General features: G+C 53.6%; 2 protein-coding genes across 4 annotated transcripts in view; one reads left to right on the forward strand and one right to left on the reverse strand.

Annotated features, from left to right (window-relative positions):
• GMDS (GDP-mannose 4,6-dehydratase) overlaps window positions 1-8,855 on the forward strand; it is a 428,015-nt gene extending 419,160 nt beyond the window's left edge. For both annotated transcript variants that reach the window (XM_069808976.1, XM_069808977.1), the window contains 2 exons: window positions 7,411-7,479; window positions 7,837-8,855. In XM_069808976.1, coding sequence (XP_069665077.1) covers window positions 7,411-7,479; window positions 7,837-7,899 — 132 coding nt within the window. In that variant the 3' untranslated portion in view covers window positions 7,900-8,855. The remainder of the gene's footprint in view (window positions 1-7,410; window positions 7,480-7,836) is intronic.
• Window positions 8,856-19,481: 10,626 nt separating this feature from the next.
• On the reverse strand, window positions 19,482-23,446 carry FOXC1 (forkhead box C1). 2 transcript variants are annotated; one of them, XR_011329115.1, is made up of 2 exons: window positions 19,945-23,446; window positions 19,482-19,690 (listed from the first exon to the last, which is right to left on the reverse strand). XR_011329115.1 is itself a non-coding variant. In XM_069808978.1 (2 exons), the coding sequence occupies exon 2, from the start codon at window positions 21,915-21,917 to the stop codon at window positions 20,166-20,168; it is 1,752 nt and encodes a 583-aa protein (XP_069665079.1). In that variant the 5' UTR covers window positions 21,918-22,386; window positions 22,464-23,446; the 3' UTR covers window positions 19,482-20,165. The 2 variants fall into 2 exon arrangements, 1 of the variants encoding a protein (XP_069665079.1); XM_069808978.1 differs by having other exon boundaries at window positions 19,482-22,386; window positions 22,464-23,446.
• Window positions 23,447-24,414: the final 968 nt, after the last annotated feature.

Here is a 24,414-nt window from a genome sequence, read left to right on the forward strand (position 1 = left end):
TTTCCTCTCCTCCAGAAGTTCCTTGCTTTTTCAGCAGAGGCACTCCTGTAAACTAGAAACGATCTCGCCGTTCGGAAGCCTCTTTGGCGTTTTGCAGAGCCGTGAGCTGAGGTTACAATTACACTTGCATCCAAGCTGGGGAACGCCTTCCAGGTCTTCCCAGGAGCACAGAATTGGGCCTCGGGGCAAACTGAGAGGGAGGGAAGCACCCGCCTCACCGCAGCCAGCTGCAGGAATTTTGCTGTTTGCAGCAGCGGGGCTTTCCCTGCTGCGGGGGGAACACCCTTCAGCCTGCCTCATGCGTGGGATCCTGAAAAGCACCCGTGGCCCAACTTGCTGCGGGATGCCCTGGCGCGGCGCTACGCCAATTCCTCTGCGGGACGGCTCCCGATGAGCGAGCGCAGCTCCGGATCCAAAGCGAGTGGAATTCAGCACTGGCTTCAGGGATATCGGGCTGTAATTCGGGAGGAATTTTATCTGGCTCGAGGGACGGCACTGGCCAAGACGTTTTCTCAGGCTTCACTTGGCAAATGGACAGATCTGAGTAATGCTCAGCCCCGCGAGGGGCTCTTGTGCCTGCAGCTCCGCTGGCGCTTGCACCGTGGCTGAGGTCTGCACGCGTTCTCCTCCCAGCGTCAATTAACCGGGGTACCACCTTCGTCAAAGCGATTAGGGTCTGGCAGCGAGGGTCCCGAGGTACCCTGGGCCGGCTCTCCCTGCTTCGCCGTTTTTATCTGCAGTGTCGGTGGGGCTGCCAGGGCCGGCGCTGAGTGAACCCATTTCCCCGGAGCGGAGCATTGTTCCCGGCCTCCGGCCGCCGCGTGGCCCCGCTGATGGACAATACCGCCCGTCCCCGACTTCCTGAGCAGACCAGACAGCTCGCTGTTTTCTTCGCGTCTCTTATCACCCCCTGATACTGAAAGAGAGGTCTGGCTTCAGCTTCGGCTCGGGCTGATAGGCAGCAGCGAAGTGGAAAAGGCACAGGAGAGGGAGGGGAAGAGGAGGAGGAGGGAGAGAAGCTCCATTACTGTTATTATCGCCCTAATGTTTATTGCTGCTCCGAGTTCATTTGCCTTAACCCTTTGGAAGCTGGCCAAATTAAAGATTATCAAACCGATAAGATAAAGCCGCTGTTCTAACGCCCCTGGTTCCTGGCGGAAAAGCGAAGGCTGTGCTCAGGTTTTATTGATGGTGCAGCCTGCATTGACGCCTGGAGTACAGTGGAATCCCAAGATAAGACCTTACCCTAAGGATGCCCGGCACTCACAGCCTGCCGAGGTCCATCAGATGTGCAGGGACTCAGTGCCGCGCAGAATCTGCCCTTTCCTCAAGTCGTTCTTCTCCCTCCCCTTCCCCCTCGACATGGTTTTAGTAAAATGGAGCTTTCTGAATAGGGAAGGGATTTGCATAGGAAAACATGCTAGGGGAAAAAAACATTATGCCTCTTATTTTAAATGGCATTTAGTTATACGTGTGTTTCAGCCTATTGGTTGCTTTTGCCTTTTCCTGTGGTTCTTTGCAAACAATACTGTCTTTTTGCAAAAGACTGCTGACCCAAGAGTGGAAAGCAGTCTGTTCATGCTGCATTAAAACAAATTTAGATCAGGAACCAAATTCACTGGCATTCTTCTATTCCCTTGGTACTCTAACTGCTCCACAACTTTGCTTTTCTAAGAACAGTGGAAAGAAAAAACGAAAACTGTGCGACGACACATTACGGCTCCTCTTAAATTCCTGAAGATGTTTACTGTGTTCCTTGTTAGGCTTGGGCTTTGCTCATTGATATGTTTTATCTTCAAACTCCTCACATTTACGTGGCGATAGGAGTCTCTTGCTTTATAATTACACTGGGGTTTTCCCTGTTACTATAGATATTATAACAAACAGTGCCCTTTGCAAAGAAATCAAGCCAGTGCTCTCTGCCTCATGGATTGCCAGAAGTACTTACAGAGCAGTGCGCAGCAGACGCAGGGCTTATTACGGTGACTCCTCCTGGGGTTTGTCCTGAGCTTAGCTGAACTGTGCATTGAATTTTGCACCAGCAAGGTGCACGTTTACAGGCTCTACAGCTCTGATTTAGTGAGATCTTGCTACTTTTCTTAATGGTGTGCACCAGGAATAGCTTGGCTGAAGTCACAGGAACTGCTCTCCAGTGTCGCATCTGGGTTAAGACACAACGTCCCCAGGCCTGGTGGCAAATGCAGGAGAACACTAGGGAGTGGGGGATAAGGGTGGTGGTAGAAGAACTGCCTAGTGAGCGATGCATGCGGTCTCCTGCCTGTTTGCAACAAACACTCTAACGAGGCTGTCCTCCGAGCAATGAGCTGCAGCAGATACCCATACATGCTGTGGGGCTGACGTTACTACTGAGATGTGCTACATGAACCCTCATTAAAAATTGCTATGAAAAATGCTCCAAAAAGTGCACAAAAGGGGAGACTATTTCATAAGATAAACTTTGATGTATACATTACTGAGATATAACTTTTTAGCAGGGCCTGTTGTGATAGGACAAGGAATAATGGTTTTAAACTAAAAGAGGGTAGATTCAGACTAGATACAAGTACTTTTTTACGGTGAGTGGTGAAACACTGGCACAGGTTGCCCAGAGAGGTGGTCGATGCCCCATCACTGGAAACATTCAGGGTCAGGTTGGACGGGGCTTTGAGCAATCTGGTCTAGTTGAAGATGTCCCTGCTCATTGCAGGGGGGGTTGGACTAGATGACCTTTAAGAGTCCCTTCCAACCCAAACTATTCTGTGATTCTATGATATTGGTGAAAACAGAAAACTTCAAGCTAACGTTGTCTAATTAAGTAGCTATGTTTATTAATTTTTCTTTTAATGGGATAAGTTAAAGCTGAAAGGCGATGGTTCTAACAAGGAAGTAAGGAAAATAAAACACAAGCAGGGTTTGCAGGAAACTTTGGCCCCTAGACTCTTGAAATCCTTCCTGACAAAACTTCTCGAGCAAAAGAGTACAAGACCAAACACGCAAGCCAGAGCCTCCACCGAGCTGGGTCTGCGCTCTTTGCTTATGGGAGCTCTGATGTAACAAATCATCTTCCAAGCAGTCGTGCTGATTGTGAACGTAACCCTGGCCGCTTTTCAGACACAGTAAAACTGTTGTGTGCTTAGATCAAGTCTGTTTATTTTTCGAGGTAAAGCCTTGTCTCTGCTGCAGCGAGCAGAGCTGGGCACAATTCCATCGCAGGTGTTTTACTGAGGACTTGATCTCAGTTTTATTCTGGTGTAAGAGAGAGCAAAAACTGGCGCTCGGTGCTGGCTTCAGTGAAGGCACATTTTTAAAGGGAATCAGCTGAGCTGTAGTAATAAAGGAAGCCTTGGCCTTCTTTCAGGCCATGCTATCTCCTTTTTCTCACATTGTCTTGAGGCTTTAAATTTTCAGTTGAAGTTAATTGAATGAGACAGTGATACATTGCACAGTGAAACCAGATCAATCACTGCGCGAGTCAAAATAGGAGTTGCGATGACACTCAGAACAAGAGCTTGGGAAATGTGATATTTACATTAAAATATTTTACATTTTTGTCTCATGGTTTTAAAACCAAATTTAAAAACGCCTTACTGCATTGCATAACGAATTTCTCTCTGCTTATCTGTATGTATTTTTTGTGTGTGTGCATTTGGACAATAAAGCTGAATAATCATAGAATCAGATTTAGTAATAAAGGGTTATTTTCTACAGTTACACAGCCTCATTTACAGAAAAGGTAAAACAGAAAAACTCTCATTGCATAAACTCATTCTTTTCTCCAAGAGGCAGTCATATGACAGTGAGGTGCATATAAAGCCATAGGAGAGTTTACTCTCATATTAAGTGGCAACAGGGAATTTGACTGCTGTCTTTTCCATCTTCCTTCCCTTTAAATATTTACTTGGATGTTGTTTCCAACTCTTAGCTTGCAGGTAAAACTTGTCATTACTATTCACTTATGTTAACTGTATTTGCATGGAAAGTAAGGGCTTGTTCCTCCCAAAATGGAAAACTAAGAGCAAAGACTTAATTTTATGTTCATGATCCGAGTACTGTAAAAACAGCAGAAAGCCTGTCAGTGTTTTCAGGTTTGCAGACTCTCAGCTCCGTATCTAAATCCTCAGGGTTTTCACGAAGTCAAAGGGCTTTGTTTTCCTGTCACTATGTAAAGCACAACGCCACAGAAAAAGTTATCCTGCAGGAATACAAAACATGAAGTGGTATCATTTCATCAGGTGCCTTTCCATCAGGAATAGGGATACTGAGCAGTTTAAATTCAGCAGCAGCAGCTGGTTTTCGAGAACACCCTGCAAAAAAAATCCGGCTTTTCTCCAGTGGAACCTCACCTCCTCTTTCTTTGCTTTCTGATCTGGTTGTACCTCCAGAAAGTGAAGCCCTGACACTGAAAAATCAATACACTTTAATGATCAGCATGCCAGAGGGTTTTTTGGGTTGTAGGGGTTTTTTTGTGTTGTAGGGGGTTTTTTGTGTTGCGGGGTTTTTGTGGATTTTTTTCCTTTTGGAAGCCTGACAGATGGATCTCTGGTTTCACTGAAAGACTTAAATAATATAAACAAGCAGTCATTCTGTTCCAAGAGAAGCTTTTTTTAATATTCTTATTTTATTGTAATTACCTTATTGTTTTCATATTATGAGCTACTTGTAGAAAAATACAGGAAACATGACTGCAATACAATCCTTTAATCAGGAATAGCTTTGTTCCAGTCATCATTTCCATTCAGTGTTGAAACTTTGACTAATAAGAATACAATCAAACCTTGAATTTAGATGTAATATGGTGTTAACATTATGGTTTCATCTGATCTCTGTACCTAGTAACTTCTGTAGGAGAACATTTTAAAAAGTGCCTAGGAGACATTTTGTCCATAATGCTATTTCCAAATGAATCTATCTACAAAGTAGTGTTCCTCAAAAGTACACAAACTTCTTCAGGAGAGCCATTTAAAATCTTTTAACCTAAGTCAGCTGGGGAATTTGTATTATCATATATATTAAATCTTTTTTTTTTTTTTTTTTTTTTTTTTTGCTCACAGATTATGCCGTAATACCTTTACTGCATCATTGTTAAAGCATGTGAAGTTTTAAAGGAAAAATACGGGGTTTTTAATACTTAAATGGACACTAGTTGTTTGTGTTATCTCCATGTATAATCCAGCATTGCAAATAACTTTACTTCGACTGATTTGCAACCTCCCTCCAACCTTATTTTGGCCTATTCAGCAGCTGAGTGTTTATGTTTTTGAATGAAGGGCTGGAATTAGGTAAAGTATTTTTTTAGATAAACTGTTTTAACAAAAAGCATTTGTCCAAGAAAGTTAAAAGACTGCTCCCAAGCTGTTCAAAAGCAGAATGCAGCTACATACAGCAGGCGATGGCAATTCATTCTGCTCTTACCGGTCCATTTTTTTCAAATGAGAAGCCAGTATCCTAGATAAGGCTCAGTTTCAAAGGATGTTTTGGATATAAAGATTGTGGATGTAAGATTATTACTTACACAGCATTTATAAAAATGAAACTCTAAGTTTTATGATATGGCTTTTATGACTTAAAACTAGGTGGTATTAAAACACTTCCAGCTAATGGCTTGAATTAGGACTGAATAAAAGGTACCTGGTTTTATACTGAAATTATTATTTTAAGAAGGATTTCCTTGTTTCCAGGCACATATATACACATGTATATAATGTAAATTAAACCAAACTCCAGATAAAAGGTGTACCTCCATGAGCACATTAGGGTCTGATCCAAATTTTATCAAAGTTAGTGGGCGCCTTTCCCATTTGAAACCAGATTTTGCAAGATTTTTTCCATATTCACACGACCCTCCAGGGGATGCCTCAAGTTGATGCGGTTTTGCATGACTTGGCCTCAAATGTCTGCTGCAGTTTCTAAAAGCCCATTATAGGGCTGCAGTAGGAAATCATTTAGTCTAATTTAAGGAAATCACGGCATTTTTTATTTTCATATCATTTTGTTCTGATCCGTCTGTTTACTCTTTTCTGAAGGCAGGCTGAAATGTTTTTAGCCTAAAGACTGAACTAGTAAAAACGCTGCCTGGAATAGTCTCAGCAGACGTGTTTGTTCCACATCCCCTTCTTCGGTGCAGTATTTCCTTTGGTGGATTTCCTCTGCTCCTGGAAGCGAGCTGTCTAGCTTTCTGGAGCACAATTATGAAGAAGAATTTCCTACATTTTACTGCACAGGATGAGGTGATTTTGGAAGTTAACATGACCTGAACCACACATGCACAAAAGATAGCATCTGAAAAATGTAGTGTGCGGGCAGGAGTTAAAAAAACCACAGCCAGAAAATGCTCGTTAGCTCCACCGCTGGTCAGAGAGTGGAAGAGGGAGAAGAAAGGCAGTCCGCGCATTTTTCTGGACAGCCTGCTGTGTTACCACCATAAAGTCAAATGCAAGAGCAGAATTCAGCCTTAGCCTTGTTGTTCCTTAACAAAGTTGGGTTTGTTTGGTTTTCTTTAAGCCTAGACAGATATAATTTTAGTATTTACTGCTACAGAGAAACGAAGCTTGTGAGGAGAGATGAGATATTTTATTAAATCAACACACACAGTTGGAAAAAGCTAGCTATTTAAACACAGTATTTAAATTTTAAAGGAAGATGCAGTCATTTTTTTCATTCAGTTAGAAATGCAGTCAAAAGAGCTGTTTTCTTTGTTTAATTTCGTTACGCTATTTTTGATGACTGGTTCTGGGATTGTTTTGGTGTGGTAGCATTTTTAAGAATACTTGAACAGTGAGGTGAATATGACCAAAGTCTTGGTTTCTGTAATGGTTTCGAGAGAATTTCTTTTCTTTTATGAGATATTAAGACTTTTCTCTCCATGTGGATGCTCAAAAGACTATAGAAAAAAAGATGTAGGAGTTCAAAAGCTGGATGTTTACTACTGTTGCATGTGGTTACCCATATTCATAACAGTCTTTCAGCATCATCTGTCTGTGATCACGTTTTTATTTGAAAGACACTAGTTGTCATGTTTGCTCTGTGATTTACATTATTTAAACAAATGGGGAAAAAAAGAATTTGAAACAGCTCATTCAATAGCATGACTAAGACATATGACAACTTCTCATAAAACGTTCACCATTATACGGCCGTAAGGCTGGAGTTCAAACCCCGCGCGCACACAAAAACAAAGAATAACTCTTTCGGCCTGAAATAGCCTGGTGAAAGGATGCTGCCTCCTGGTGATTTATAGGCATACGAGCTTCCACTAAAAAATTACATCTTAAAGAGAAATATTTTGTCCTCAGAAGAGTCCGACGGTGGCCCCGGCCACGCTCGGCTCGCAGGGAAGCACGAGCAACGGGGAGGCCATCGAGGTGGGGACGGTGGACGCTTCTCACAGCACCTCTCTCTTCTTTTCCGCAGGATTTTCTGCAAGGGGACTGTACCAAAGCCAGACAAAAGCTGAACTGGAAGCCGAGAGTCACGTTTGATGTGAGTGGCCTTTCTGGCGTGCTTTGTACCCGACAGGGAGGGGAAGGGAGGGGGGAACCTCTGTGTGGGGTGACTCAGGCACATAGAGAAATCCCATTTTCGGTGACCCTGCCCGGGTTCTTGCTTTGAAGACAGCAGCCACCATGGCAGTGACAGGCACCCCCGGTGCACAGCACCGCACCGACACACGCACCGGGGCTGGGGCCAGGGCGGCAGCGGGAAGAGCCCAGCAAATCCCCGTCCCCTCCTTGTCCTGCTGCGGGGGGCCGGGGGGGCTCGTGCTCCAGGGCGCTCCCGACGTGCTGCCCGTTCGTCCCCTGCACTGGGGCCCTCATCTGCCTCTCTCCCTCCTTGCAGGAGCTGGTGAGGGAGATGGTGGATGCCGACGTGGAGCTCATGAAGAACAACCCCAACGCCTGAGCCCCGGCTGGGGCCGGCGGACGCCGCGGGACCCGTGCCAGGGGTGCACCCCATGGCCGGCACTGCCATGAGCTGCTGGGGCTGGGGTGGGCGGCCACCCCTCCCCGGGACGGTTTTATTGCTGGCCTGCCTGTGCGTTAAAGCCTGGGTTTATTCCCCCCTCCACCCTCCACACCCTCCCGGTGCCTCTCACCCCACACATCATCCCAGGGTCAGCCCTGCCTGGGCTAACTCTGGCTTCTGCCATTAACTGGAGCTGGGTCACCTCCCCCCCACCCCCCATACTGTACCTGAAGTACTGATTGGCCAGCAAGCCCACTGATTTTGGTTTTTTAATTAAAACTCATCTTTCTATTGCCTAGGACCTCCAGCGCGTTTTTAGTACTTTCTCCCATTTGAAAAACAAAAGCGTCCCCTGTCCCGCACCTCCCCTCTCCTCCAGCAAGAACAGCAGCAAACCTCTGGCACTAACGTGGGCTCGCCATCCCTCCGGCCCTTGCTCCACGGTTTCCCCTCTTCTGCCTTTCCTGAACACTCCTTGTTTTTCTTTCCTGCAGCCTTACCTCCACCCCAGCAACCCGTTTCCACCACTTGAACTCTGTGAAAGTTTGGATAACTTGATATAACTTGCAGTGAAATCGCCTTTTGACCATGCCGAATTAATTCCTAATTGCTGGAATCGCTTTCAAACCGGTCAGAAGGGGCTTGTAAGCGTTTTTCAGATCTTCATTTCAGAGTGTGCGTGAGTCACAGCAAGCCTTTTCGTCCAGCACCTTCCCAATCTGGGGGTTTAGGGTGTTTTGGTTTTTGGTGTGCCCCCCAGAATCAACCCATTCCCCCTCCATCCTCTTCCTGCTTACTATAATTAGACCTCGGACGGGAGCTTGAACCATCTCAAAAGATGACTTAAGAAATAAAAACAAAATAAATAAAAAAAGCTTAAAAAAAAATAGAAACTTCAAGGTGAGTAAATATTTTTGCACTTTTCGTGCCAAGGTACCCGGGTTATCCAGAGGTCGTCGAGCCCATACATTTCCCGTTGGTTTAGGATCTTCCACCCACCAATTACTCCCATCGTTTTAGCTTTATGCCTCGAAATGAGCGGGGGGCGGGGGGGGGGGGAAGATAGACCTCTGAGCGCACCTCTTGCTTTTTTCACTTTGTATTGGAGGGGGGGGACACCCCTGGAAAAGGGAGGGCGATGGGTTGGGGCGGGGGGGCTGGGGGCCGTTTTGCCGTGGAAGCGGTGCGGGGGGGGGGGGGGGGGCGGGAGGGGGCTGCTTGGAGGGCTTTTTGTGCGCCTGGTGTGAAAGGCGGGCAGCGGAAAACGTGCTGCGCGGAGGGGGGCGCGGAGGGGGGCGCGGAGCGGGGCGCGGCCGGAGCAGCCGCCTCCTCCGGGGCTGTCCCCGCGGGAGCCCGGCCGCTGCCCGGGATCCCGTCCTACAGGTGCACGGAGTACACCTCGCAGGGTGGGGAGGAGGGGGGAGACATGTCCCCGGTCCACTCGCTCCAGGCAGCGCCCCACGCGTGGGTGGGTGGGTGGGGGCTCTCCCAGCCCCCACGCACGGTCTCCGCGGCGCATCCGGCACATCGCAAGGATGTCCCGGTCCGTGAGGAGGCCCGCAGCTCCCCACTCACCCCCCGCGTGTCCGCCTCCCCGCGTGGGTATAGTTATACAAAGCCTGCCGGGTTGCTTTTGCCCTCGAACGGGTACGACTCCGCGGCCGCGCCTTTTTTTTTTTTTAGAGTAAAATAACAATACACCCCCTCCCCGCGGGTGCGTGTCCTTCGCATTCGCTGTCCTCCCCCGCAGTCTTCACACCGCGCGGGTCCGCTACACAGCCCCGGCACTACGCGCTGCCCCCCCCCCCGTGCCGCGGGCACCCACCCGCGCCCGGCAGCGCGGCTGCGGCTCTGCTCCGCGATCCGCCGCACGGCCCCACGGCCGAGGGGGTCCCCCGTGCCCAGCGGTGTGTCCCCCCCGCAGCCGCCCCGAGGGCTGCCCCCTTTGCAGCGCCTGGGACAAGCGGTCAGAGGCTGCGGGTGGCGGATCTTTGGTGGCGCACGGAATTAAAAAAAAAAAAAAGTATTAAAGCGCTTTTATGACAAGGTATTTTTGTATTGCTGGGAACTATTTTTTTGCTTACAGTGATTCACTGGGAGGCTCGCCGGTACATCTGAGTATTAGTTCACACATCTCTGCAGAGGGCTGGGAACCTTTACATAAGCTGCCAGTTTTCCTTCGACCTCAGGGTTTTTTTCTTTGGCATCCCTAACTGTGGCGCATTCAAGAGAAGAGTTTTTATTCTCCGTTTTCGGGCTCTGTATTGGGGAGCGAGCGGGGAAAGGCATGAGAAGGCAAAAATTGGTTCTAGACCAAGCGGTCCCTCCGCGGTGACCTTGTGCTGGATGTCTTTTTGCTGCTTTTGTAAAAAAAAAAAGCTACTGGTCGTGACAGGCCAAAACGTCCGTCCCAGCACTGCCCCGCTGCTTTTTACAATTTGGCAAAGGTCTGAACTGCTCTTCGGTTTCCTCACCACCACCCTCCTGCCCGGTTTTTAATTCCTCCTGAAGTACCGCTCTTCGCAATGACCACGGGATCGCTTCTTGAAAACGAAATAAATTAAAAAAAAAAAAAACCAACAACATGCAGCGATTTAGGTAGATGATATCCATACATGTCTAATCCACCAGTTCCAGACTAACGTTCTGTACCTCCGTTTAACGGGAATGTCAAGCGTTTTGTCCGTGCAGGTACGGAAAGACCCGTCCCCCCTCTGCCAGTCTCACGTCTCGTCCGCGCTCACTACAGCTTCGTTAAATTGAAAACGGCAGCTCCGGCAGTAAATAACCGCGTCCCACCGGCAGCCGCCAACAAAGCAAACGGCAAGGTGGGGTTTTGCTTTTGCTCCCCGGCACGTCCGAGAAAGCCTCGGCCCGGTTCTACCGGCTAGCGGAGCGGCAGCACCGGCAGGGGAAAAAGGCCGGTGGCTCGCCGGGGCCAGCGGGCGGTCGCCCTGCTTGCCAGGGGCCGGGGAGGGGAGCGCGGACCCGGGAGCCTGCCGGGGCAGCCTGTCCCACCGCCTCTCGGGAAGCGGACAGTGTTACCCTACGCCGCTACTACGGGAAGTAACGGGATAGTAATGGCAGCGCTGAGCGGTGGGGGCTGCCCGGGCGTGCGCCCCGTCGGAAGGAGCGGGGCGGGGGGGGGGTGTCAGGCGGGCAGGGAGAGGAGAGCGGGCCCAGCTCCTGCCCAGCGGGTTGCGGAGGGCCGGGGCCCGCTGGGGAGAGCCGGCCCGGCCCTGCCCGCCGCTCCCCGCTCCGGGAGTTAGGAGCAGCTACGGCCGGGCTCGCTCCCCTGCGCCCGCCGCCTGTCAGCGCCGCCGCCGCCGTAACTCAGCCCCTCGCCTCCGCCGTGCGGGCCGCTGCCCTTCCCCCGGAGCCTGCCTTGCCAAAGGTAAAACTGCCACGAAAGCCTCTTTTTTTTTTTTTTTTTTTTTCCCCCTCCAATTATTATTTTTTCCCCTCTCCCGAGGCCTTTCAGGGACGCTCGGGACCACCGGCCGCTCGTGGGCTGCAAAAAAATTCCCCGCAGGGAGCAAAGCGGCGTGGCGGAGGCCTGCGGGGCGCACAAGCCCCTGCCACCTCGGCAAGGGGGGGGGGCAGCCCTGCCCCGGGACCCCGCCGCCCTCCTCGGCGGGCCCGGCGCGGAAAGGCCGGTCAGACAAAGCGACGGGGGTTTCCTCGGGGTCGCGGAGCAAAACCGCCAGCGCCATCTAAAAATACACCTCGTGCTCGCAGCGTCAGCCTGAAGGTTAAAAGCACAGGGGGGGGCGAGGAGGGAACAGACCCGCTACTCGGGCACGCACCCGCCGGGGTGGGTTAGGTGGTGGGAAATGGCTCCGCGGCCAGAGACGCAGCGATTGCTCTCCGAAATGCATTTCGAAAAGTAAAATCTAGGTGTCAGCCGGGGGGGGCGAAGGAGTCCCCCCCCCGCCTCCCCCCTCCGGCCCCTTGCACGTAAAGCAGCCGCGTCCCCCCCGGACAGACGGACACGAGGGTCACATCCTCTTCCCTCCCGCTCCTCGCCCGGCCGGGAAGGCGGGCAGGGGGCTGCCCCGGGGCAGCGCGGGGAGAGGGGGACCGGGGGGACCGGCCTCGCCAGCCGGGGGTCACCGCTCCCACCGCCCCTCCGGGCGGCAGGTTTGCGGGGAGGGGGGGAGGCCCCCAGCCGGCTCGCAGGGCCGCGCTCGCCGCCTCCCCTTGTGTCCCCCCTTCACCTCTGCTAGTTCGCTGCCGGAGCATTGTCTCCAGACACAACAAACCCAGAAAGGAGCGCTGGAGCAGGCAGAGCTCCAACGTTTTGACGGGTGGAAGAAAAACATCAACAGATACTTTGCAATTATTTGGTGATGGGGGCTAGGGGAGGCGGGCGGGGGAGAGGTCGGTTCGCAGCAGCAGACGCTAATTGCAACCTTTGCTTTGCTAATGAGCTCGCACCGGTTCATTCCGCGCTCCGTGTGTCGTCGTGTCCGTCCGTCCCCCCCCCAGGCGGAGCGCTTGGGGGGCGGGGAATGGCATCGGGAGAAAACCGTAATTTTTCTGCAATTCGTTAGTCGGGTTTAAATCCATCCCCTCCTTGAGAGGCGAGGTTAGAAGCGCTGGCCGCGAGCACTTCCATAAATCCTGGCTAAGGGAGAAGGGCGAGCAGCTCCTCGCTGGCGGAGGCGAGGGGTGGGGGGAGCGCCCGGCTCCTCCTGCCCGCCGGGCAGCGCCGGGACCCCCGGCCCAGGGCGGCGTGCCCCTCCGCTAGCCTGCAGCTCCAGACCTCTTTCCCACAATCCGAGCGGGGAAATACGTACCTATACATACACACACACACACGTACACAGAAAAAGAGTTCCAGGAGAAACTCGCGTCGAAAAGGCAGCGCGAATGTATTTATACTGGGCAATCTTGCAAGCACCGACATTGTTTAAACAATTCTCTTCTGCTCTGGACGATATTATCAGTACTTTTACATTATCGTTCAATGGAAAACATTCTTCTTTTTTCCCTATTTCAAATATTTATTTTAAAAAAAAAATTAAACTCGGCCGCTTAAATGTTCTGGCAAGTAAATAAATTCCAGGAACGGTGGGGGGAAAACGGCTATGGCGTTTCTTCTAAACCGAGCGCTTGCCTTCCGAGGGACCGCGGCTGCAGCGATATGACCTGTTTATTCATCGATTCATAGAATATATAAATATCTCGAACTCACGAGTGTAATAATTTGCGTTTTTTCTACTGGAGGAAATTCAGCTATTTTAAGAGTTAATGGTTCTAAATGTGTTGGTTTTCCTGCATTCTCCCCAGAGGTGATGGGGGCTGGAAGGGAGGGAGGACTCCAGTTTGGGGGGGTTCATTGTTGTCGTTTTAATTCTGCTGAACGCTGCCTAGAGCAGCTGACCCGAATGTGGGGTAATACACCGCACAACCAAGCCCCCTGACACCTAAAGGTCAGGTGAAAGTCTCCAGCAGGTAAGTCGCGGGCCGGCTGCCTGCCCAGCTCACTTGCTCTCTGGCTCACAGATTGTTCACTTCTGCCCACCCAAGTCGTTTCAAGCTGTGTTTATTTAGGGGGCAAAAAAATTGCCGACCACCCAATTCCCATTCAGCTGGAGAGCTCGGGAGCTCTCACCGGTAGCCCGGGCCGTCTTCTCCCCCATCCCAATGCTTTTTAATAGCGATTCCTTTGCGGCACACGCATACCCAAGCAAAGCGCAAGTCGCGGGCCTAGAAGGTCGCAGAGGTGCGTGCAACAGATGTGTTCGCTCGGGGGGGTGAGGCAGAAATCCCCCCCCCAACACCCTGCCGGCTCAACGGAGGGAGGGAGCGTTTGCCGGCCGCTTCCCCGGCCCGCGCAGCGCAAAACGCTGGGCGGGCTGGCGAAACAGGGACAGGTCGAAAACGAAGCCCTGGGACCGCAGGGGCTCTTCCCTGGGGAGGGGGGGGCTGTGCCGCCGCCTCCTCCTGCCTTGCACCCCGCGGCCCCTGTTCCGCCGTGCCCGGGCACCCTCCGGCAGAGCTGGGCCGGCACCCACCGCCCGTCGGGTGTCCAGCAAATAGACCACCTCCGCAGCGGCCGCTTCCCAAATCCCTGGGACGCCAGCAGCCTTCCCACCAAACTAAACGCAAGGGGAGAAGGCGTTAGCTGCAACTGACACCGAGGGTCCCCGCTCCTGCCGGAGCGACCCTCGGGAGGGCCGGGGCTTGCTTCTCCCACCTTCCAGGCAGGCCTTTTAGGACGCCTTCTTTCGAAATGAGGGGGGGCCCGCTCTCCTCCCATAAGCACCCGGCCGTTTGCTACCGCTGTCTGCGCTGCCAGCCCCCGGGCCAGGACAAGGAGACATGCCCGTTGCCCCAGGTGCGTGGGTAAAGTTTTTTTGGGGGGGGGAAGAGGGGGGAGCACAGCATTGCTGTCCCCGGTGCCCGCCCGCGCTCCTGCAGCGCCGGGGAGGGGGGGGGCTGCAGCCCGGCCCCGCTCCCCCGCGCAAGGAGCCGGCCCTCCCCCGCCGATGCGGCTATTGTTTCGTTCAATTAGGCTCCGCTTGATAAAAAACAATCGCTCGTTAACCCTCGCCCTCCTCCCTCCCGGCTGGTGTGTTGTGAATGGCGACATCGTCTCCCTTGACCCCCGCCTCCTTTTCTGTCTTTCTGTCCCCTGAAAAATGATTCCGCGAGCTCTGATTGAATTTTATTCCTTCCTGACCTGGCCCGTTTTTATTGCATGGACACCATCAATCTTGACCTAACGCGACGTTTGTTTATTACTTTGGAAAGAAGCGAATGGCTTTATGAGCCCCAGCGTAATTAAACCAGGAGGGTTGCGTTCACCGCGGCACCGCACCACCTTCGCGGCGGATTCACAACACAGACAAACCGCCGGGGAGGCGAGGCAGAAGGGAAAAGGGGAAGAAAAAAAAAAAAAAAAAAAAAAGCTGGGGGGGACACACACAACAAAAAACCAAAACCCACACGGGAAGGGGCTTGCGTGCGAGATGCCGGCGGCTCAAAACCCACGCGTGTCCCGGGGCAGCACCGAGCAGCTCCCTTACACCACCCTTTAGGCCTGCTACGTCGCCGCGGAGCTCTTCTTGCACATCTGGCTGCGTAAATCTGTGCTCGCCCTCCCCGCTGCGCGCACCACCTGCGCCCCCGTGCAGCCACAGCTCGGCCTCGGGTACCCCGATGGCGCCCACCGCCGGACCCCCCTTCATCTGTCCTCCCCCCCAAAAAAACCCACCCGCGCATCTTCAAATGACAGAAGTATTTAGCCAACGTGCCCGGCCCCAGCGCAGGGAACCGGATCAAAAAGGACTGACCACGCCGAGGGGTTTCAATCACTTTCCAAGCGAAATTAATTGAAAGCTAACGTTCAATTAGCGGTTGCTGTTGAAACGGGTGATTTTGGGGAAGGGGCCGGGGGGAGCCGCACCACAGCGCTCCCGTACCTGCCTCTGCGCGGCGGAGCCATGTGCGCGCCTCGGCGCTGCACGCTTTGGCCTACGCAAGCAAGGCGACGTAATAAAGAGCGCGCGTTCTGTTCTTACCTCACGCTCATCTCCACGTGAGACACGCTCAGCCCCCGACACTGCGCGACCCCACAAAACCCGCACCGGCCTTTGCGTGCGCCCTTTGCGGCTCGCCCGCAATGCGCAAGCAAACAAACCTCCAGAGCCCAGAGCGAAGCCATAAGCTCGCCCCGCTCCAGCAGTGTATTTTTTTGGGAGACGAGGGCACAGGACAGCCGGCTGGTCAATACGCTGCAACCCCAGGGTTACCGATAGCGTTACGAAGTGAAGCCTGACTATGAAAATATTCCTGTGCTAGCTTCGACGCGCCTTTCCCGAACGTCGTGGTTTTCAGAAAGGGCCCCAGATATTGTAAAATGCCGGTTTGGGAACATTCCCCTAATGGCTCCATCCACAACACAGTCTTGCCACGTTCTCCATCTGACCTGGCCTGAGGGAGGTAGGGAAGGGTTTTTAACCCATGTCCTCTCAACTATTTACATGCACTTCTCTGCTATTTTTGGTTATGACCTTTGCAGAACATAATATGAACGGTAATTGCTTTAAGAAGAAATTCTGAGGAGAAAACTTACAAGGGGGGATATTCTTCTTCTCCAAGTTTTCCTCAGTTTAAGTGACAGATGAGCAAAGACAAGTAAGAAACCACCAGAACCAGCGAAACAGAATGGTCCCTCAAATGAATAATAATAATAAAAAAGTAAGTTTTTTTCCTAGATGAAAAGCAAAGCAATCGTTTTGAAAAAAACTCAGCTTCAGCTAAAAACACAACACAAAGCGCCATGCTAACCTGGCACCTACTGGACCGCTCTGCAGGCAAGGCTGGGGCCGAGCGTCCCCGCTCGCTGTACGGGCCGCCACCAAAGATGCCGAGGCCTGACGGAGGCACCTTGCAGCCGCTGCCTGGGCGCACGTCCCGTGCCCAGCTCCGTGCAGGGTCGGACCGCATCTCTTTTGGCGTTCGGGGCAGGCCCAGTTCTGCTGGGAGACAATCACAGGTCAGAAGGGACGCTCGCGTTTGCCTTCTGCTCTCGAGGGGAGGGAAGCACAGGGGGGACAAGGGGCGCTGGGCCACGCTGCCCGCAGTTTGGGCCTTACAGGCAGGAGCGCTGCCCCAGCCCAGGAAGGTTTCGAGCAAACCCGCCGGGCCTTCCCCACGCTCCCCAGCACCACCAGCAACATCTCACACTGGAGGCCCTGGCCGACCCACCTCCGCGCAGCCCCGCGCAGGGACCCCACGCAGGGACCCCGCGGTAGCAGCTTGTGCGCCGGGGAAGGGGGGGGGAGCGCTTCCCGCTGCCAATCCCGCACGATTCGCTGCCTACCGGGGGGACCCTCAGCACCGGTAATGTTATTTTCGTTGTGAACCGCTTCTGTGCGGAGGGGGAGAAAAAAATTGGTAATAAAATAATTTTTTTTTTTTAAAAAGAACCCAAGCCGGAGCACGCGTGTGAGCCAGCCCGTCGCACTGAGAACCGGGAGGTGACCTCTGCCGCGACCGCGCACGTCACTTCAGGAAAGGGATCCCCTCCTGGGGCAGAGGATCCCAGCACGACCTACCTGGTGGCCGAGCGGGACTTTTCCCTTTGCCCCCCTCCCTGACTGCGAGCCGTCCCCCGGCCAGGCGAGCCCCCTCCGCCCGCCCCTTTTTTGCAGCCAGGGCCGCGGGGAGCGCAAGTTGCGCGGCCGTCCCGCGGGGCCGGGGCCGCGGAGGGGCAGCGGGCCGCCCCGGGGCATTAGCAGTAATTATACACGGCACTTGTTCCAGCTCCGCACAGCACCCCCCCCGCCCCAGCTCCCCTAATCGAGCAGCAGCACTGACAATGCAACGGGCGATTAAACAAGCCGAGCTAAGAACTGCTTCTTTCTTTCCCTCCTATTTATTTTCGCCACAAACACCGGAGACCGCTGAGAAAACCCCAAATACAGGAAAGCCGGCGCCTGATCGCAACAAAAAAACCCCAGGCAAATAGCCCATGCAATCGCCTCTCTACCCTTTCCCTTCTTTAATTTTGATTTTAAATTCGGGGGAGTGGGGCGGGGGGAGGAGGGAATGGCGTTACCATGCGGCCACCTCTGTGGCAAAGCCCGGCTGCCGGGGGCAGAGGGAGCTGCCGCCGCCGGGACTCCCCTTTCCGAGGGGGAGCGAAGCAGGGAAGCGGCGAAAGCCCCGCCGTGCCCCCGGCCCGGCAACCCCGGCCGCGGGGAGAGGGGAGGAGGCGGGAGCCGCCAGCTCAGCTGCCCGTCGTCCCCCCCCAGCCCACCCCCGGTACCGGGAGAGGGACGGCGGGGAGCAGAAGGTGAGCCCGACCGGGAATAGGTAACGTTTGATTTCCTTTTACTGGGGAAAAACGGGGAGTCGCGATTCAAACGTGCCCCCCCCGGAGCGAAGGCGTTCAGCTTTGCTCGTCCTTCGCTTCAGCCTTCCCATTACCGGACGATGGAGCGTTTGCATTTCTCTCACCCAACTCGGCAAACAAATAAATATAAATAAGGCCGCTAATCTCTGTACAGGTACTAGCACGAAAAAAGCAAAGACTATGCGATACTTAAATAAACATATTTTAAGCCAACGTTATAAAATGACCACCTCCCCCAGCTCATTCCATCTGCTGAAGGTGTTTTCTGAATATTAGATTATTGTTTTGGAGGGGAAGCGCCCCTCAAAAGCGAGGTAATAAGGTTTAACTGTAAATACCTTTGTATTTATTTACAGTGTAACCCTTAACAATGCAACAGCAATTACTGCTAAGTGTTGCCTTTAGATAAGAGATACTGATAGGAAACTGTATTATCTTGAAAGCAAACTTTAGGCCTTAAATATCTGTAATCAAATAATCTTCTTCCCAAGTCTGACTGACAAGGCAGATTCTTTCAAGTTAATGAATTTATTGCATTTTGGTGGTTATTTACAAAGGGGGAAGGTGATCCCCATTGCCCGTAGGTTCTTAATTGCAAATTGTCCAGAAGGTGAGATTCTTGATCTGACAAGACGTCAGTCTGTGCAGCACTCATCTAGTACCCTGGTAAGATACTGTTTTTTCCCGATTTAAGGAAAAAAGGAGGGAGGGAAGGAGACAAAAAAAACCTCAAACAAACCCAAACAACTATATAAGAAAAATTTTCGCACATGAACTCTTTCTAAAATAATTTCAGTTCGAGCAATTAGGGCACTTCCAAAAGACCAGTAACGTCCCTAAAGGACAGGAGTAAAGCAGAGCTATGAAGGTGTAAGGGTAGACTGTACAAGCACCTTTTAATCCAACTACTACTCTTTTTTTTTTTTCCCCCCTGAAATAAAATGGTACTTTAAAAATACACATTACAGAAGCGGCTTCACGGATGTGATTGCGCGCATTGCTATCAATTCTACGAAGCAGTGATTTACATGCTTACACTGTATTTAAGATACGTACTACAGAATATCTGGCATCTACTATACACTGTGGAGTTCAGAAACATATGCAATGCGTGTATGAAGCTATAAATAAATACGTAGTCCTTCTTTAAATATAGATACATATGTAAATCCTATATATAAATACATTTGAAATACACACAGAGAGAACGATAGCTCGATATGTACACAGTTACACAAGGGCAGGAATCTAGTGCACGTACTTCTACCTCGGAGTTACCGCTTAATATATCCTTACATAGGCGTATTATTTAAAAAGCCGTAATGTTGTCATACTACTGTGTATGGTCAAATGTTTCCAGGTCTTGCCCATTAATTGCTAAGAAAACGTGTTTGTTTATTTGCCAACTCAGAGCTGCCATGGGAAAGTATTTTTTTCCTAGCGGATAAGGCGAGCTGACTAAGTGGAACATATTGCAGAAGAGACTGAAAAGGGATTTTTCGACCTGGCAGTTCCTAAATGGTCTTTGGAATTTGTGCGGAGGGGAACGAGCTGTTCCAGCGACAAAGTTAGTTATGAAATCCCTTTTCCCTCTCTTTCTCTCTCCCTCTCTAAATGAAAGTATTAAAATATACAGACGTGTAAAGGATCATTCCAACTGAATGGTAATTTATTAATAAACAAACAATGCAATACCTTCAGAATATTTTCAACAAAAAAAAAAAGAAAAATATTGATAGAATAAGATTAATACAGTTTCCCTTTTTATATATAGTGAAAAAATCAGCGTTTCAGTCAATTTTAACGTCACTTTTCAGGGAAGGGGGAAACACTTTCTGGCGTTTGGTCCGCAACATCCAACTACAAATTAAAAATAAATTACTATGTCGCAATTTACATTTTAAAACAAGTCCTTGTAAAAGAGGAAGGGGGGAGGAAAAAAAAGGAGCTGGTACTCTACGCTGGACTTTTCGCCCCCTTTTAAACACGGGGCATGGCAATACCTTAAGGGACGGGGAAGAGAGAGGGGTGGGGGACGGGACAAAGTATGTCTGAAAGCAGTTAAAAAAAACCCAAAACAAAACAAAACAAAAACAAAAAACCGAAAAACTTACGTGTTATTGGAGTAACACTGTCCTTTAACAAACCAAGACATGCTTTGGGGCTGTCTCTGTACAAAAGCTTTTCGCGTGCGCCCGCTTCCCTCCGCGGGCGCGGCGGGGGCCGGCGGCGCGGTGCGGTGCGGTGCGGTGCGGTGCTGCGCGGCGCTGCGCGGCGCTGCGCGGTGCGGTGCGGCGCGGTCTCCTCCCCGCGGTCTCCCCGCGGCGGGGCGCGCTCAGAACTTGCCGCAGTCGTAGACGAAGGCCCCGGAGGTGCGGTAGAGCGGCTGGCTGCCGGGGAAGGCCATCTGACAGCTGCCGCCGCCCCCCGCCCCGCCGCCGCCGCCGCCCCCCGCCCCGCCGCCGCCGCCGCCGCCGCCGCCACCGCCACCGCCGCCGCCGCCGCCCGGCGAGGCGCTGAGGCCCAGCCGCGGCGCCTCGAAGACCTCCCGCGGGCCGGCGGCGAAGCCCTGCTGCGGCCCCGCGTAGCCCGCCGCGCCCGCCAGCGGGCCCAGCTCCCCCGCCGCCGCCGCCGCCGCCGCCGCCGCCGCCGCAGCCGCCTGGTTGAGGTACCAGGAGGCCAGGCGGCCCTGGTGCGGGTGCGGGTGCGGGTGGTGCCCCTCCTGGTGGCCGCCCGCCGCGCCGCCCAGCCCGCCGTGCCCCAGCGCCCCGCCGCCGCCGCCCCCCGCCCCGCCGCCGCCGCCGCCGCCGCCGCCGCCGCCCGCGGGCATGGCGTAGTCGGGCAGCGGGTCCTCGGCGGGGCTGGCGGCGGCGGCGGGCAGGTGGCCGGGTCGGTCGGCGCCGCCCGCCGCCGCGTAGAGGCTCATGGCCTGCATGTTGCAGTGGTAGGTGCCGGCGGCGGCGCCGGCGGCCGCCTGGCCGCAGGGCGAGCCGTAGACGGAGCTGTGGCCCGGCGAGTAGCCGCCGAGGGAGAGGGCGGGCGGGATGCCGGTGCGCGGGGCGGCGGCGGCGGGGGCCAGGAGGCCGGCGCCCAGCTCGGCGGCGGCCTGCGGCGAGCCCCGCAGCGAGGTCATGATGTTGTCCACGCTGAAGCCCGGGCCGTGGTGGTGGGGCGGCGGCGGCGGGGGCGGCGGCGGCGGCGGCGGCGGCGGCGGCGGCTCGGGGGCCTCCAGGCTGAGGGAGCGGCTGGAGGGGAGGGTGCTGCGGGGGCTGCCGCCGCTGGAGAGGCTGCTGCTGCTGTCGGGGCTCTCGATCTTGGGCACGGCGCCGAGCGGCGGCGCGGCGCCCGGGGGGGACACGGCCTGCGGCGGGGAGGCCGTGCCGTTCTCCGTCTTGATGTCCTGGATGCGGACGGGCGGCGGCGGCGGCGCGGCGCTGCCCCCGGCGGGGCCGCCCTCGGGCTCGGCGGCGGCGGCGGCGGCGGAGGGCGGCGGCGGGCGCGGCGGGGCATGGTCCTTGAGGTGCAGGCGGTCCTTCTCCTCCTTGTCCTTGACGGCGTCCTTCTTCTTGAAGCGGCGGCGGCGGCGGAGGAAGCTGCCGTTCTCGAACATGTTGTAGGAGTCGGGGTCGAGGGTCCAGTAGCTGCCCTTGCCGGGCTTCTTGTCGTCGCGGGGCACCTTGACGAAGCACTCGTTGAGGGAGAGGTTGTGGCGGATGCTGTTCTGCCAGCCCTGCTTGTTGTCCCGGTAGAAAGGGAACCGCTCCATGATGAACTGGTAGATCCCGTTCAAGGTGATCTTCTTATCGGGCGCGTTCTGGATGGCCATGGTGATGAGGGCGATGTAGCTGTAGGGCGGCTTCACCATATCCTTGGGCTGCGGCGGCGGCGTGTAGGGCCCGTAGGCGCGGGCCATGCCGGCCGGGTACTGCTCGTGGGCCGGGTGGGAGTACATGCTCATCGGGGCCGGCATGGCCGTGTAGCCCCCGCCGGCCGCCGCCGCGGCGGCGCGGTAGTAGCTCTGCTCTCCGCCGAGGTACGGCACCACTCCCAGGGAGTTGGGACTGGACACGGAGTAGCGAGCCTGCATGTCCTCCCGTCAGCTTTCCCCCACCCTCCCCGCCGGACCAAACAGCGCGTCCCTTCCCCCTCCACCCCTCCGCCGCTCCGCGGACCGAGCTGGACCGGGCGGCCGGGCAAACCCCCACCCCCCCACCCCCCCGGCGGAGCGCGGAAAAAGGGAGGAAGAATAACGACGGCAGCGCCGAAAGTCTCCTCTTCTTCGCCCGGGAAAGCCCACCGGCGAGCTCCCGCACTCCGCGCGGAGGGGGGGGGAAAAAAAAAAAAAAAAAAAGTCAAAAAAAGGGGGAAAAAAGGAGGGGGGTGAAAAAGGCGAAAAAATGTTTTTAAAAAGAAAACGGGGGAGGGGGGGGAAAAAAAGTAATCGCAACGGAGAAGGCAACTTCCAAACGCAGAAAGAGTATTAAGAAAATAAAACCTTTGCAAAGAGGCTCCCACGCTCCCAGTTCCTTGTTCCACGGGGATCTGCAACAAGTTGTCTGCAAAGGAGGGACAAAAGTAGAGGGATGTGTTTTGTTGGCTTTTTTTGAGCGAGCAGAAGAAGAAAAAAATCCACCTTCCCGATCTCCCAGTGCAAAGTCTCCCTCTCTCTCTCCCTCTCGCTTTTTTTCAGTCTCTTTTTCAGTCGCAGGCTGCTTTGGGAAGCATCGGAAAAACTCCTGAACTTTTGAGCATCCGTCACCACGGCGAGAACTTTTTTACGCACTTACAGTTTTCTCCTTTTTTTTTTCCTCCCTCTCCTCTCTCGGTCTCCTTTTTTTTTTTTTTTCCTCTCTTTTTTTTTTCTTTTCCTCCTTTTGCAGGCGGCCCAGCTCCGCCCCGCCGAGCCGGGGCGGCCAATGAGGGCCGGGAGACACCCGGGGCTCTGAATGAGGAGGGAAAAAAAAAAAAAAAAAGGAGCGAGCGAGGAAAAAAAAAAATGAGAGGGAGAGAGGGAGAGTAAAAAAGAAGGGAAAAAAAAAAATCCCCGCAGCAGCCCTGGGAGTTGCAGCTCTCGGGGACCGGCCACACACGCTCGCCGACACACGCGGACGCCTTCAGCGCCGCGGAGCCGCGGGCCGCTGCGCACCCGCGGGGACCCTCCCGCGCCCGCGCATTTTGCGCGCCGGCCCGCGCGAGCCCGCCCTCCCTCCCCCCCCCCCGCACCCACCCGCGTCCTTACGTGCGCGGTCACCCCAGCACACGCGCCCCGTGTGCATGCCTACACCACTGTGTGTGTGTGTGTATATATGTATGTATATGCTCCCCTGAGCTCTTCCCACCCACGCGCGCACCCCGCGCTCCGCCACGCGTGGTTCTCCCCCACTTTTTTTTTTTTACTTTTTTTTTTTTTTTACTTTTTTTTTTTCGTCCTTGGTCTGGTTTCTTCTCCGCACGCCCCCGTCGGGCCCTCGCCTCCCCTTCCCTCCGGGCTGCCGCCCGTGGCGGCGGGCGGGCTCCCCCGCCGGTGTGCCGGTTCCCCGCCGGTGTGCCGGCTCGCCGCCTGCCCTCCCCGGCCAGGAGGTTCTGCCTCCCCCCGCCTGCCTTCCACCCACCCCCCACGCCCGCGGGGACGGAGGGGAAAGTGTGTATGTATGTGTGTGTGTGTGTGGAAGGGGTGCGGGGTGCGTGGGGTGGGATGCCCCTGCCCCACCAGCACCACCCTGCCTGCAGCCTTCTGAAGAGATTGCATTCCTCCGGTTGACAAGGTTTTGACGAGTCCTCCAAAAGCTCCTTTTTATTAATCAGCCACCAAGGGCTTGCCTCTCTCCGTCTGCAAATCAAGCGCCCGCTGCCTCTGCTGTTTATAAACACGGGCGCTTTCCTTTGTGCGGGGTCTTTAGCTCGCTCCTTCAGGTAATCTTTACAGACCTTACGGGATGTGATACGGCAAGCGGGTCCTTGCTTGATTTATTCATTTATCTCAGACGGAGAGGGCATACTTTTGTTCCTAATCTTCTTCAGAGTGGACTCCGTGGTATGTCAGGTGTGTCAAAAGAAAAAAAAAAAAAAGAAGAAAAAAAAGTACAATAAAATGAATGTTCCTTAAACTGTTTGGCCGGTTCTGCTACGAAGATTTGCTTTGCGTTGCTGCTGCCTTTGTCTAAATATCTGAAAGACTATTTGGGCTCTAATCAGAATAACACTTTAACGGGAGCTCAAAGGGAGCAGAGAGCGAGAGCTTGGATATTTATTTTTCAAATTTTCCTTTTAATTTGCTGTTACATTTTAAGAATGAAGATTTACTTTTCGTACTCTAGACACGGGGAGATTCGTATACGTATTTTACGTACATTTTACCAGTACTTCAGATAATCGAAATACAACCCCGTGCTCTTCATTCACTTCGTAGCCTATACGTCTGAAACTTCATTAGCGTTAATAATAGATCACTTGAAAGGAACAAGCTGATATCTATTTTAAGACGTGGAATTTGTACGGGAAAGACGTGAGTGTGTGTGTGTGTGTTTGTGAGATGAATTACCCACCCTGATCTTGTGACACTACAAATACGTCAAAAGACCCTT

Source organism: Haliaeetus albicilla, chromosome 21, assembly GCF_947461875.1.
Source record: "Haliaeetus albicilla chromosome 21, bHalAlb1.1, whole genome shotgun sequence".
NCBI lineage: Eukaryota > Metazoa > Chordata > Aves > Accipitriformes > Accipitridae > Haliaeetus > Haliaeetus albicilla.

Coding starts and splice junctions, on each gene's coding strand:
- FOXC1 (XM_069808978.1), bottom strand. CDS start 21,917: ATGCAGGCTCGCTACTCCGTGTCCAGTCCCAACTCCCTGGGAGTGGTG.